At 41.0% G+C, this 14,330-nt stretch overlaps 1 protein-coding gene across 1 annotated transcript; it reads left to right on the top strand.

The window, feature by feature from the left end:
- Positions 1 to 8,513: 8,513 nt before the first annotated feature.
- Positions 8,514 to 13,952, top strand: ptger1a (prostaglandin E receptor 1a (subtype EP1)). Its single transcript, XM_028603772.1, has 3 exons — positions 8,514 to 8,817; positions 10,112 to 11,013; positions 12,819 to 13,952. The coding sequence occupies exons 2-3, from the start codon at positions 10,153 to 10,155 to the stop codon at positions 13,086 to 13,088; spliced, it is 1,131 nt and encodes a 376-aa protein (XP_028459573.1). The 5' UTR covers positions 8,514 to 8,817; positions 10,112 to 10,152; the 3' UTR covers positions 13,089 to 13,952.
- The last annotated feature ends 378 nt before the right edge of the window (positions 13,953 to 14,330 follow it).

Below are 14,330 nucleotides of genomic sequence, written 5' to 3' on the forward strand. Positions count from 1 at the left end.
GTTTATTTCATGATCTATACACTAATGCAGCCTGCTTTCACATCATGTCACATCATGATCAGGGGTTCTGTGCTGCTGTGGAAATGGAAGACTGGAGTTCTTCTGTCTAAACACTGTGGTTCTGTTCGCTCAAACGCCCCAGTAAATATTCAGCTGTGTCGACACAGGACAGCATCTTAATACTGACGAAATATTTCTGCTCATTTGTTTCTGTTTTGTTCTCTCCAAAAATAAAGTGCTGGTACTTTTGGTGTTATTATATGTATCGAACATCTTTAAGTTTATTGTAGAAAGCAGTGACACGGCCCTCCATCCTGAACAACCAATCTTGTCTTCAGTCTTGTTTAACCTTTAACTTGAAATCTGCATTGCATCACTGGATAGACTTCATCTTACTACTGTATCTGAAGAACACTGATTAACATGACTACTTTTTAATGAAAACAGGAAAATTAGCTGTGATAAACCTCGAGTTAGGCATCACCCAAAATGGATGACAACTGTGGGTACTTTTGGATCTCACCATATTTTGCTAGTTCTCTCAGCACAGTGAGCTCTCCTTCCCATCTTTTCAGAATTTGAGACACACAGCAGGCAAAACAGTAACCAAATATTGGAAATTTCTGGGTTCCAGCCAGTCAGACAGCAGTTTTTAAACAATTTGCACTATGAGGAGTGTGCATTTCATCAGAGAAAAGTAGCTGAACTTATTTCTGTCTTTGACAGCATGTTTGTCTCCTCTTCTCTGGGCTGAATATTCTCATGCAAACATTCCACTGTTTCATTTCTGGCCAGTAGTTTGTGAGGCGCCCAGACAGATAGTGTGTGGCTTTCCACTCATAATAGCTAGCATCTCCTTAAAATGTCAGTGCGGAATGCACAAGCACACAACCACCTGTGTACATTTACATGATGTCACATTGCTAGATAGAAACTAGCACCTTGCAGTTGTAAAAAAAAAAATGTCATAGGCCTAAATGTCCTTGCTGTAGAAACAAAACATTTCAAATATTAGAAAGCAAACCAGACTCCTGTCGAATGGTGAAAATAATCTCTCTGACATACAGGCATATGCACTGCAGAAGGTTTTGGCAAAATGGCCGAATGAGAGGAACCGTTCCACAGCTGTGGCGGGAGAGTTTGAGTCTGGAAGCCAAGTTGGAATACTTGGGTGCACATGCAACAAGAAAAGAGTTTTCTTCTATATAACATTTCAGACTTACAGAAAAGATCGAGATGTTACCCTTTTCTAACTTTTCCAATCTGACGAGCTCCTCCATCTCAGAGTGCTTCAAAAATCATCAGGTATGCACTCTGGGGTTTTTCACTTTGTGGTCAGCAGAAGGAGAGCGGGTGTAGAAGCTGCCTCAAACCCCAAAAACCCAGACTTAGTATTGGAAGAGCCAGTGGGCTGCAGAGGCCAAATGGCACCATTTATAAGAGCAGTTGATGAGGAAAATGGGGGCAACAGGGTCTCCTTTCAGAGCCGGAGGAAAAACACACATGGCGGCCAAACACTTGATTGTTGCACTTAGAGTCAAAATGGGCACCAGGAAAGGAAGACAATCAGACATAAATAACTGGCTCTTTAGTCCAAGAGCAGCATACACTGAAACATGCCTATTCTAATGTGCTAATAAGATATATGAAGCCAATAAGAAAAAGCATTCTAGTTCAGCATTGACTTCCCAATAAGCCCCGTCTATTCTATCTGAATTCCTTCTGAGGTATTTCAAATCAACGGTCTGGTCAGAACTGCATGAGTATAAAATTGCAGTCAGCCTTTTTACTGTGATATGTCTATAGAAAAATAGAAGCAAAATTGCAGTCATTTTGAAACAGTTTTCTTTCAATATTTCTTTAGCCACGCTAAAATATCTCAACAACTATTGGATGGATTGCTTTCAAATGTAGAGGCATTCCACCAGACAATGAATCCTAATGACTTTGGTGATCCCCTGACTTTCTTCTAGCGCATTGTTTTTTTTTTTTTTTTTATTCTTCAACAAATTCTTCAACAACTGGCATAAAATGACATTCATGGTGCCCAGAGGATGAAGCCAACTGACTTTGTCGATCCCCTGATGTTTCCTTGCGCCATCATTTTGGTACAAACACCCGTGTATTCCTCAGGATGAGTTGTAATGACTTCAATGATCCCCTGAAGTGGCTCTACTCGACATACTGAAAAAAACTGCTTTGGTGCTATAATAATGTTCTGAATATTGAGTACAGCCCCAGTAACTTTTCATCTAGCGCCATGGTCAGATCTGCAACATTCCCATCAGCCTCAGCTGTACTTTGTGTTTAGTGCTAATTAGCAATAGTTAGCAAGCCAACATGTGAAATGATGGTAAATATGGTAAAGAATATATCTGCTAAATATCACCACATTAGCATTGTCATTAGAGCATGGCAGCATCTTTACACTAGCATGTAGCTCAAATGCAAAGTAAAGATCAGAAAAGTGGTTCTATCTCCAAAGCAAAGGTGTTATTTTTCACCCCTTAAAGCTCTAGTGCGTAACTTTTTAATATTAATAAACGTTTGTTACATTACAAGCCTTTGCCAAATGAGTTGCTGCAAAGATAATTAAGACTATCAGCTCCACACAAATCTCTCTGTATTTCTCAGTATGGCTATGTTCAGAAGATTGTGGCGTCCGGTGACTTTCCCGCGCAGAAACTCAAGTGAAGATTACCTCTTCTGAAGAGTTCATCATGTTCTTTAATTCTCCGTGTCCTCCTTGGCTACAAGTAACTGTGTGGAGGAGGGGTGGGGCCGTGTGTGCGATCACATAAGGCTTGTATCATGTGGACGCGGCAACAGTTTTGTTGTCATTACTTACGCTGTGGCTCCACTTTTGCGACACGACTGAAGCGTGTTGTGTGCACCGTTGTGGTACAACAAAGGACCTACAACCTTGTGCGTTCATTGGATAGTCACGTCACGTTCAACGGATTCATTTGCATAAAGATGGGCATTGGCCAGCTTTTTGACATGCAGCATTTTTTCAAATGCAGCACCGCCTTCCCGGATGCTTTGCAGTCGCGTCAAAGTTGTTTGACGTCACCCATAGGAATAAAGTGGAGTGCAGCGCGACAGAAGCGTCGCACGGCCAGGTGGATCTGCACGGTTAGAATTCCTGATGGGGGCAACAGAAACTACGCACTATAGCTTTAAGGCGCTGACACACCAACCCGATTATCGGCAAGGTCGGTGACTCGAGTCTGTTCGGTGTGTTCCGTGCCGTCGTCAGTCGGAGGAGCCATCGGTGTTCATTTGGGCCGATTTGACATGTTGAATCAGCCAGTGGGCAGTCGCACTTAATGACCAATCTGATTGGTGGAGTGCTAGCCCGTGACTAGCGAATCAGTGCACGAGAAAACCGGAGCTGACCACGCCAGTATCTTCATAGCCATTGTATTTTCTTCCGTTCAGCGAGTAATGACAACAACGATCCTTCTTGACTACTATCAACACTCTCTGATGAAAACAATGACTGACGACAGCATGCTCTGTGTTTAGGTCTAGAGCATAGACTGTATATTAATGGACAGCGCATGTGTGACATCACCTATTGGTTTGTGGAGATCTGCTATCCATCGTCGAGTTTGCCGTTATGGGCGCAGCCATCCTGGTTGCAGATGTGATGATTTTAGACGAGAGGGAGGAGTAAGGGAGGAGCTGCTTACACTCTACGTTACGTTACACACTTTCACTGGCAATCATTCTGTGTTGCAGAAGACTTAAAACTAGCGATTGAGACCATAAACTCATTATGAAAATGTTTACTGAGGTAGTAAATCAAGTGAGAAGTGGGTCACTTTCTCATAGACTTCTACAGAAACCGACCTCCTTTTGCAACTGCACGTGTCGCCCCCTGTTGTAATTCAGATAGAATGCAGGTTTAAGGCACTTCCGCATTTGCAGCACTTTGCCAAACCGGATGCATTGTCCATTAATATTTACAGTCTATGGTCTAGAGATGTTCCGTCATTTCCAGTTTTAATTAATACCGATTAGCTCCACCTGCTGTTATGGAGACTTTACGTCTTGGGCACTCGCAGAACATATGCTCAAGTGTGTTCCGATCAAGTCGCTTCCCAGACAGCAAAATGTATTTGGGCCAGATTTGCACCAGGTCTTCATTAGCATTTGGCGCAGATCCGCTAAACGGACCTGGGCCGGGCTCATCCTTTCCAACGGCCCAATACCGGAACAGGTTGGAATTACGGATCAGAGACAGATCTGGGCCAGAATTGGTCCAGTACAGTTATTAATGCTATGACGTGTGGTGCGGATCTAGCCCAAACTCATATTTTACATCTGAGGCTCATCTGGCCCTGATCTGTGATTCATATTTAGGCTATCAAGCTTAGTCAAGAAGCTCTTGACTATTTATAAGATAGTCTGTGATACTTTAAAGAAGCTCTTGACTATTTATAAAAAATTATCTGAGACACTTTAAACAAGCGCTTGACTATTTCGAGACGGACTGCAGAAGACATAAAATAGTAAATAGTCTGTGACACCCTAAGTGAGTTCTTGACTATTAAATTAAGAATAAAATAGTCTACGAAACTAGCACGTTTCCTGACTATTAGAGATTATATAGTTCCGGGTTTTGCAAGGTTTGCCAAAGAAAAGAACTAAGCCTTGTGGTGACTAAAGCTTCTGTAATTATGGGGAATGTATCCTCCATGTGAAGCATCTGGACCCATTGTTGGTTAGATGAACCAGAGATATGGACTGAACTGCGAGCAGTAACGGACATATTTCTGATTATTTCTTTGATACGGGTGTGACAATAGATTACAGAAGAGACAGGCTGTAGACTTTCAACAAAGTTAGTTTGATAACTAACAAAAGGGTCTGAAGACCAAAACAATTACAATTGAACAGAAATAGTCTGAGAAACTATTAAATTAAGAATAAAATAAATAGTCTACGAAACTTGCACATTTCCTGAGTATTATTATTATTATCCGGGTTTTGCAAGGATTGACTAAAGCTTCTGTAACTATGGGGAATGAAACCTCCATGTGAAGCATCTGGACCCATTGTTGGTGAGATGAACCAGAGATATGGACTGAACTGCTTGAGATGTCTGACATATTGGTCCTTTTTTCAATTAACCTATTTTATCTGCTTTTATATGTTTTACTGTTTTAACTGTTCTTTATTTGCGTATTTTATCTCTCAGTTCTTTAAATTCTTATACTGCACTGTAAAATGTATTCTTGTCTTTTAAATTGTTTTAAATTGTTTTATAACTGCTCTTTCATGTTTTATGTAAAGCACTTTGAATTGCCCTGTTGCTGAAATGTGCTATATAAATAAAGCTGCCTTGCCTTGCCTTGCCTATCAGACAATTAAGGCCAAAACAAATACCCACACAATTTGTAATTTTCAAAATAGTTTTTATTTTTTATTTTAAAAAGGCAAAAGAGAAAACTATAGCATGAACAACCATCTGACATGAATCCAGATGCACAAAAAGACAATACAAACCAATACAATCAAAAATCAAAGACAAGAACAAAGACAAAAAGCATATGATTAAAGATCAATGTTAATTATTCAAATTACAAAAAAAATACAAAACCAAGTAAAACCTAATGTAAACACTGCGCCTACTGTATATTTACTGCTCATTAGTTGGGTGACCAGGCACGGCGGCGGCCACCACAAAAAGCACACAAAGCAAAGAAACAAACACTATGTTGGATTAAATATTCAAAGATTATTTATTACATGACATTATAGTAAAATGCTTGCACAAATAAATATTAATAGGCTAAATGTGACTTAAGTGGTGTGTAGTGAGTGAATGAGTGAGCGAGTGGTGATTAAGTAAAGACTGAGTGAAAGGCATCTATATAGGCTATGCTTACAAGCCATAATGGCCTTGGTTGCCATCTCACTGAATTTGTTTTTATTGTTAGGGTAACTACAGACAAAAGACTGGTTAGCCTAGTGGGTAGCGCTAACAAACAATTTTGCAGCTAACACACAATGGACACGATATTCAGTAATTTTGGTGAATAATAAGCAAAGATCATCGATTCGGCCTTAAAGCCTATGTTCACATTAGTTGTGGATGTTTAAAATAACCTATACTACAAGCATAGCCTACCCAGCTTGTCTGACACGTCTCAGGTTATCAGAATGTCAGTGTAAACTAAATTTGTAAACTTTTATGTTTAGCCTATACATATTTAACAGATTAACATGACATCAACAGCAGTTTACTTTTACAATTTTACTTGTATAATGCACTTACCAATAATCACAAAGACGGTGCAGCCTGCAGTCTTCCTCTCGGCATTTCAAATAGAGTTGCGGGTTTATGCATGAATGAAAAAAGCGTTTTCCGTTAGTTGTGGCGCGTCTGGTCTGCGCAGCTCCTGCGGATCTGGCCCACACCCTCCGGGCGGACTCAATTCAGTTGTGGCGCGTCCGGTCTGCGCAACTCCCGTGGATCCGACCCACACTCGCCGGGCGGACTTAATTCAGTCTGTCATACTCAGTCTGTCATACTCAGAAGCTACAGACAAGTCTGGCGCAAAGTTGGTGCAGATCTGCATACTGAGTGTGACTGCTGCGCAAATCTGCTGATTCGAAAACGGATCCGGCAAAGATGTAAATGCTGTCTGGGTTTTTTTACCTCAGGGAGCCGACTGATTAATCCGACTGCCTTTTCTGCCGACGGTCGGCCGTCGGGTTGGTACGTCAGAGCCTTTGAGCCCGGGACACACAGTCTGGCGAGGTCGGTGACTCAAGTCTGTTCGGTGTGTCCCGTGTCATCGTCCGTCTGTGGGGCCGTCGGCGTTCATTTTGGCCAACCTGACATGTTCAGTCGGCGGCAGGGCCGTCGGGACTCACCCGGAAATGGCGAGCGGAATGAGCGTGACTAGAGTCTCTCAAAATCTGATGAAAATCTTTTAAACTGACCTTTGTTGAGCTGAAATGAAGACAGATTCAGCAACTGCATGGCCTATTTCTCGCTTAAAATGTTTTCAGAAACATGTTTCAGTGAACTATTTTAGTACAATATGAGATTGTATTCTGAACGAGCCGCCATGACAGTCTGGCTTTGAATTTCCGAGAAAACAAACCCATGTGACGCGTTCGTCCAATCAGCTGCCAGTTTTCATTTCTTGGGCAACAATACAGAGTAGCACAGCCTGCTGCTATGGAGACATATTACATTTCTCAAGTCAGTGTCGCCTCAGTGTGTCCCGAGGCACTTTTTCGGACCCGACTGATCATCTCGACTGGCTTATCTGTCAACGGTCAGCCGTCTGGCTGGTGTGTCCCGGCCTTTAAATCTCTCGTTCAACCGACGCACTCTCTCATTTAATATGAACAATGTTTCTCTAACAGACATTTTCTACAATACAGTCTTCAAATGACAGCTGTCAGTTCACATACTCATTACGCTGTTGTCAATCCGTAGAATATTTCACGCAGGTGCCTCTCTTTAAAAGAAAGAAATAAAAGAAGAAGAAAAAACAATTTATATGACTTTGCCCACCTCTGCCCTTTTTCCTGTGAACCAGCAGCCAATTTGGATGTTTATTTTTACCCTGTTTCCAAACCTCAATTTATGCAATAATCTGTCTAGCTGGCTGCCAGGTCCCTGTAAAATGAAAACAAACATGACCACCTGTCCCCAGTATGCAGCGAGAGGACCAAAATCAGAAATACATTATGCCTCCTCGTGGTTTCCCCTTTCAGAGTGTCAATCAAACAGAAGAAAAACTGACGTGTTTTCCTTAATGCAGCTGCAAAAACCTGGAGGACTAAAATCACAGGAACATCTGGAGCTTCCATGAGGGTAGACTTCTCCATTTGAGTTTCCATATCATAGGCATTTGGATCAAAAATACAAATGCAAAACAAACAACATACCTCATAATTCGACCACAACTAATCGTTTTACTTTACTCTAAATAATAGACCTGCCTCCCTTTCACTGAGGCCATTTATTCAGAGAAGTGAAATAGAAAACCCCTCTACCAGCAGACGGATGAACAGCTTGCTCTGGATAACTGATACCTTAGAGGTTATTCTGAGCGCAGTATTGCGCATCATACAGCCAAAGCAATTAATGTAGTGCATGAAACTGAATCTATTTACATCGATCCAGGCTCCAGAAAACAAAAAGCTCAACAACATCTTCACCACGACACAACATGGTTACAAACTAATCCTAACCTTGTGAACTGTTTCCAAGTCTGCGCATTGAAACATTTCGGTGACGTTTAAAAGGTGACAAAGTTATACCTTTTTGGTGTCCACAATTGTAGCCTACTGCCTACAGATTAAATAGATACATGAATAACCAGGCCAATCTTAGATCATTTCCTAGAAATATAGGCGACAAACATTAACGTGAGTGGCGACATTAAAGTTGATGTAAACAGAGAGACGCGATCCAGAGCCATGGAGCAGAGACGTGGGCTGACTCAGGGGCGCACAGCAGAGACGCCCACACATACTGAAGGCATCAAGACGCGCTATAAAAACGTTACTCGGTATTTGAGTGTCAGTGGGGATCCTTTACTATCTTTAAGCCACCATGAAACGACCACACGGATTCAGCCATGGGAAATACTCCACAAAGGACATCGACGCGTTGGCTTCCATCAAAGGGAAACTTGATTTCTGAGCTTAAGCAAAAAACATCTTTTCCCTCTGTCTGTGGACTCTACTGACATATCATATAGACCCTGTCCATACCTGATTGTCAAGGAAAACTATCTTCTGGCTGTTCAGCTGGACTGACAAGATTATCTGAACTATGTAGTGGTGAGTCAATTTTTCATTTTAAAGCTAATTGTAAAGAAGAACAAAGTAGACTTTTTTATATGAGGGAACTTAGCCTAAGAAATACAGTAAATATAAGATTGGATGGATTGCATCTTTAATTAAATATCGGATGACGATTTGATAAATAACATTTCTATTGTTTATTACTGTGATCATAATTTTCCTTCCTTTCTTTCACACTGCCGAAGTATTCTAACTGGTGCAACATGGTGCAAATCCTCCATCAAATTTTTGTTCTAACATGTGTTCCACAACTGATAAAACTGCTCAGTGAGAAATTGTATACAGTAGGTCAATTATAATGTTTTATTTATTTATTTTTATCAGGAGTCTGATGTGCTAACATGATCAGGTACAGAAAATCTGCTAGATTTCTTTACATCACTTGATATTTCTTTACATCACAGTGATGATTTCTTTACATCACTGGATAAGATACTTTATTTATCCCGAGGGAAATGTATGAAATAATAAGATCTATGTCGTAATTTCTCAAAAATATCAATTCTGTGAGAAATCCCAGTAATTACCTTATAAGAGATTTTAAAAATTGCTCAGTCGTGTGTTTTAATACAGGCCTGTGCTTTTTGTTGGCTTGTTGCTGGAAAGACCTAATGTGATTTGATCTCCAGCCGAACTAAACCTGAGCCATCAGAGTCTGCACCACCTTGTGCTTTCTCGGATATGCAGTCTGGACACCATACACACGGTGAACAGCTGTCTAGTCATGTTAAAAAGGCATTTAGAAGAAGATTTGTGAGGGGACAGGCAGGTCTAGTCAGATCTTCAGTCATCTATGAAGAGTTTGTAGAAGTAGGCCTGTATGTTTAACTCTTTTACTTATTAAAAGTCTCAAGACAAAAAGCTAGGTTTTTCAGTTCGGGCCACCATGAGCTGTCAGAACAGCTTCAGGTCTCCTTGTTACAGATTTTCCAAGTGTCTCTTCTACTGAAGGGATTGGATCATAAATACAGAATAAATTCCCTCATTTGTTGTTTTTTGATGATGGAGAGCGCTGTCTAACATGCTCATTTAGGTTGAGATGTCGCAACTGTGGCCATGGCCTATGATTCATATCATTTTCATTTGCATCAAACCGCTCAGTGAGCACTTTTGCCCTGTATGGAAACGTGTATTCATTAGGTTTTGACTCATTTATTCAGCCTCTCCCTTTGTTTTCACCTGTATGTTTGTGTCATTTCTAATTATAATAACATCAAATCATCAGTATTTTCCCTATCTTGACACAAATGTGCCCTTCTTTCTCTTGCAGCCTCCCTTAACTGTGGCCCTCATGAGCTTCAGCGTTCAGTGATGTTAGCTCTGAGCCACTACAACACCTCCGCCTCCCCGCTCCTCCCTCGTTTCTCTAATGACAGCGGAGGGAAGGTGGAGGTCAGGGTGGCTGTTGAAGGGCTATATCAGCAGGGAAACCTCACCTTGGTGCAACCCACCACCAGTGGCGTCATTGTCGTCATACTGTCCATGACACTGGGCATCATCTCCAACATTGTGGCCCTCTTCATCCTGGCCAATGCCTACTCCCTCCAGCGCCGGCGCACCAAAGCCACATTCCTTCTGTTTGCCACTTCACTGGTGGTCACAGACTTCTTTGGCCACGTGATCCCTGGTGCTCTGGTTCTCCGACTCTACCTCTACGGAGGTGTGCACCCCAACTCCTCGGATAGGATGTGTCAGTTCCTGGGTGGCAGCATGGTGTTCTTTGGCCTGTGCCCACTCTTCATGGGCTCTGCCATGGCTGCTGAGCGCTGCCTGGGTGTCACGAAGCCTCTGCTGCACTCATCCCTGGTCACCAAAACCCGCACAAAGATCTGTCTGTCTGTCATCTGGCTGGCAGCTCTGTGTGTGGCCATGCTGCCCTGCTTTCAGCTGGGCTCTTACACCTATCAGGACCCAGGGACCTGGTGTTTCATCCAAGTGCTCAGTGACACTCAGGAGGTGGATGTGGCGTTTGTGGCGCTGTTCTCTGGACTAGGTCTGACCTCGCTAGCTGTGGCGCTGGTGTGTAACACCATCAGTGGACTGACGCTGGTGCTCGCTCGGTTCAGGAGGCGGCTGGGCTCCCATCACTCAGCAAAGTCCCATGATATAGAGATGGTGGTGCAGCTGGTCGGCATCATGGTCACCTCGTGTATCTGCTGGAGCCCTCTGCTGGTGAGTATCAGGAAGTACAATGAGTGGGAATCATGATAGGTCATGAGATCACGTCCCCTTTTTTCTAAGTACACCGGCACTCTGAGAGAACTCATTCAGTTTGCATGAGTAAAAGTACCCTATACTGTAAAAAGTATTGGCATAGCAAGATATACTGAAAGTCTGTTATTGGTAAAAGCCAATAAAGCGGTATCAATATAACATCAATAGTTCACTCACACAGAGTTTTCATAGAGTGTACAGACTGTGCTTGATTGACAGCGCCATCGCCATCTTGTCAGTTTTGTTGCAGCTGTTAGGGCGGGACAACTTACACCTTTCTTGTTGGTACCTAAAGTTTGACAGCATGTAATTCCCAGCATAACAGCCAACTTCAACCTGGCTACAGTTTTAATCAACCAGGGTAATTGAAAGACAATTTGTGGATGTGCAGGGATTTAAAGTTTTTATACTGCCCACATTTATGGAAAAGATTACCTCCCAGGATTATGTCACTTTATACAAGTGCAAAATTAGCAACAGGTTAAAATTATTGTTGTCTTTGAAAAAAAAAAAAAGACTCTAGCTCTAGTACTATTATTGGAAAGGACCAGAGAGATATTCTGCTTCTTCATTTTCTTTTGCAAGGATTTTCACTTTAGGCAAGGCAGGAAGGGCAGCTTTATTTCTATGGCACATTTCAGCAACAAGGCAATTCAAAGTGCTTTACATAAAACATTAAAGTGCAGTTAAAAAACAATAAAAACACGTTCATTAAAGAGATTTTAAAAACAGCTAAAATAGAAAAAGACAGGAATTAAATACAAGAATAAAAGTTACAGTGCAGTGTAAGAAATAAGGCAGCATCAAACAGAAGAGTCTTCAGCCTTGATTTAAAAGAACTGAGATTCTTTTAAGGACCTGCAGTTTTCTTTGTTCCAGAAAGATATTCCGCTTCTTTGTTTTCTTTCTCAAGGATTTTCACTTTACACTTGACTTTGTTGTGGAAACAATAACCGTCAAAGAAAGGGACTCCACTAGATCTGAAATAAATGTAAAAAAAAAAATCTGTTGCAATAAATGGAAATTCAATAGGAAAACAGTTATAGTAATGATTAAAAATAATTACTGGTAACTTGACAAATAATATATCCAGTTTACAATCAACATGAAGAGAGGGTCTATGTAACAAACACTGATGGCAGATTCTGCTGCATGCTACTCAAATATGGATGGGCAGATCAATACTCCAGTATTAATACAACCAACAGTATCAGCTCTAGTGTCACTAGGGTCAATTAAAAAAAGAACTTGATCCATCTTACATTTATAACGATCTTGCATGTGATCGAAGGAAACCCGACCCATCGTTCTCCCACATTTTAAAACATATCAGAAAAAGTATCTGTCCTTGCTGATATGAATGCAACAACACTATTTAAAAACAATATTGGTGTGACTGGGTTGGCTCAGTGGGTAGCATACACTTGGAGGTTTATTCCTCGATGCAGAGCTCCAGGGTTCGAATCTGACCTGTGACGATTTCCTGCATTCCATTCTTCCCTTTCTCACCTAGCTGTTCTATCGAATAAAGGCAGAAAAGCCCAAAAAATGACCTTTAAAAAAAACAATATTGGTGTATCCGTGTCACAAAGACATCCAGAACATCCGTTTATTGTGTTTAACAAAATAAACCAGATCACTGTAAGAACTTGTTTGTTGTTCTTAATACTGCAAAGCAGAGTCATTTTAGTTTTTCTATCAATGCAGTGCTCCTTGCTCCATCATCATGTAATAATTGCAAGCACATGTTTTCATGCCTGCAGATCTTTGGCCTGATGTCGGTGATCCGCTCCTACACAGGATCTATTGGAGAGGACTTGTCCAGCTATAAAACCCTGATGGTGATGGGCGTGAGGTTGGCCACATGGAACCAGATCCTCGACCCCTGGGTGTACATCCTGCTGCGCCGCACCGTTCTCCGCAAAATCTACCTCATCGCCAAGTGCCAGGCAGGCCTGAGGGGAAATATATTAGGCCGTTGGGAACCAGCCTCTTTTCACAGCTTAGAGAAGAAGCAAGTCAACCAAGTATGAGCTGAGAGAAAGACAAAATAAATAAAGATAAAATACTTTGTGGATTTACTTTACCGAACATACGAAGAACTGTGCAAATAAAAAGCTTTAGAAGGAGAGACCCACAGGAGCGTGTGAAAGGAACTGGCTTTGTGGCTGTGATGGAGGAGCCCATTAGTTTAGAAGCGCAGTTTGCAATTTCTCAGTTGGTCCGCTTCACAAATGCTCAACGGATTCAATCAAAATATCTCTTTCAGACTCCTTAAAAGTTTGAGTTCATTGTCTGACCTTACTAATGGAAGCTAGCTAATGCTATGATTTTGCACATACACTTTCTACTGTTTACTTATAATAAGTGGACATTCCTGATTATGATTGTATTCTCATTTTGGAAACTCATAGTATTGAAGGCCACATATGTAGGCCACATTTATGAACGCAGTACTAACCACACTCTGTCCCAAAAGACTCTGAGGTTTGCAGGAGTGATAGAGGTTTATACCGAGTTTTATTTGGTTTTATTTCTCAACTTCAGTTTCATCAGCTTTGAAAGTAAAAAAAAGAATAAGTTGCACATTGACTTGCTAACACTATACATGTGGATTAATTGAGCTGTAGCAGTATAACCAGAGAGGAAAACCAGAAGACTGCACTCAGCAACGGTAATTATTCTGCTGAATGTATTTCATGAAGGACTGTTAATATTCAAATACTGTGGAGTTTATGTATGTTTAAGTTTAAATATGCTTTCCATATGTTTATACAGTGCTCTGTGTGAAATAATGTAAGATTTTATAAGTTAATACTTGAATTATACCCTCAATTTACTGAGGATATGTTAAGAACATTAAATGAATGTAAATAAAAGCATGCAATGTGTCCTTACTCTGAATTTATTTTTGACTAATTGTCGTGTTGAGAAGGACGGTATTTGTGTGGTTAACAAATATGTTACACTTTTTTAATGTAAAGGTGTTATACAAATAAAATTGACAATAACAGTGGTGTAGTTATCAAACTTGAACTCTTATAAACACAGGCAGTATTTGATGTAGTATCGCTGTACTTAATCTCTCAGCTTTCCTGAGTATTCATGATAAAAATCTGCAACTTGGGTTGTGCATGAGTTTGTTTAACTCTGAGGACGGTGTGATCTGCAACAGGCATTTCCTGCTGATTCATTCTGGACTTCACTTTCCATAGATGACAAATCAAAAAGGATTATCCACAAAGGTCAACATAATAAATCAAGAAGATTGTCAA

This window comes from Perca flavescens, chromosome 2 (assembly GCF_004354835.1).
Source record: "Perca flavescens isolate YP-PL-M2 chromosome 2, PFLA_1.0, whole genome shotgun sequence".
Lineage (NCBI taxonomy): Eukaryota > Metazoa > Chordata > Actinopteri > Perciformes > Percidae > Perca > Perca flavescens.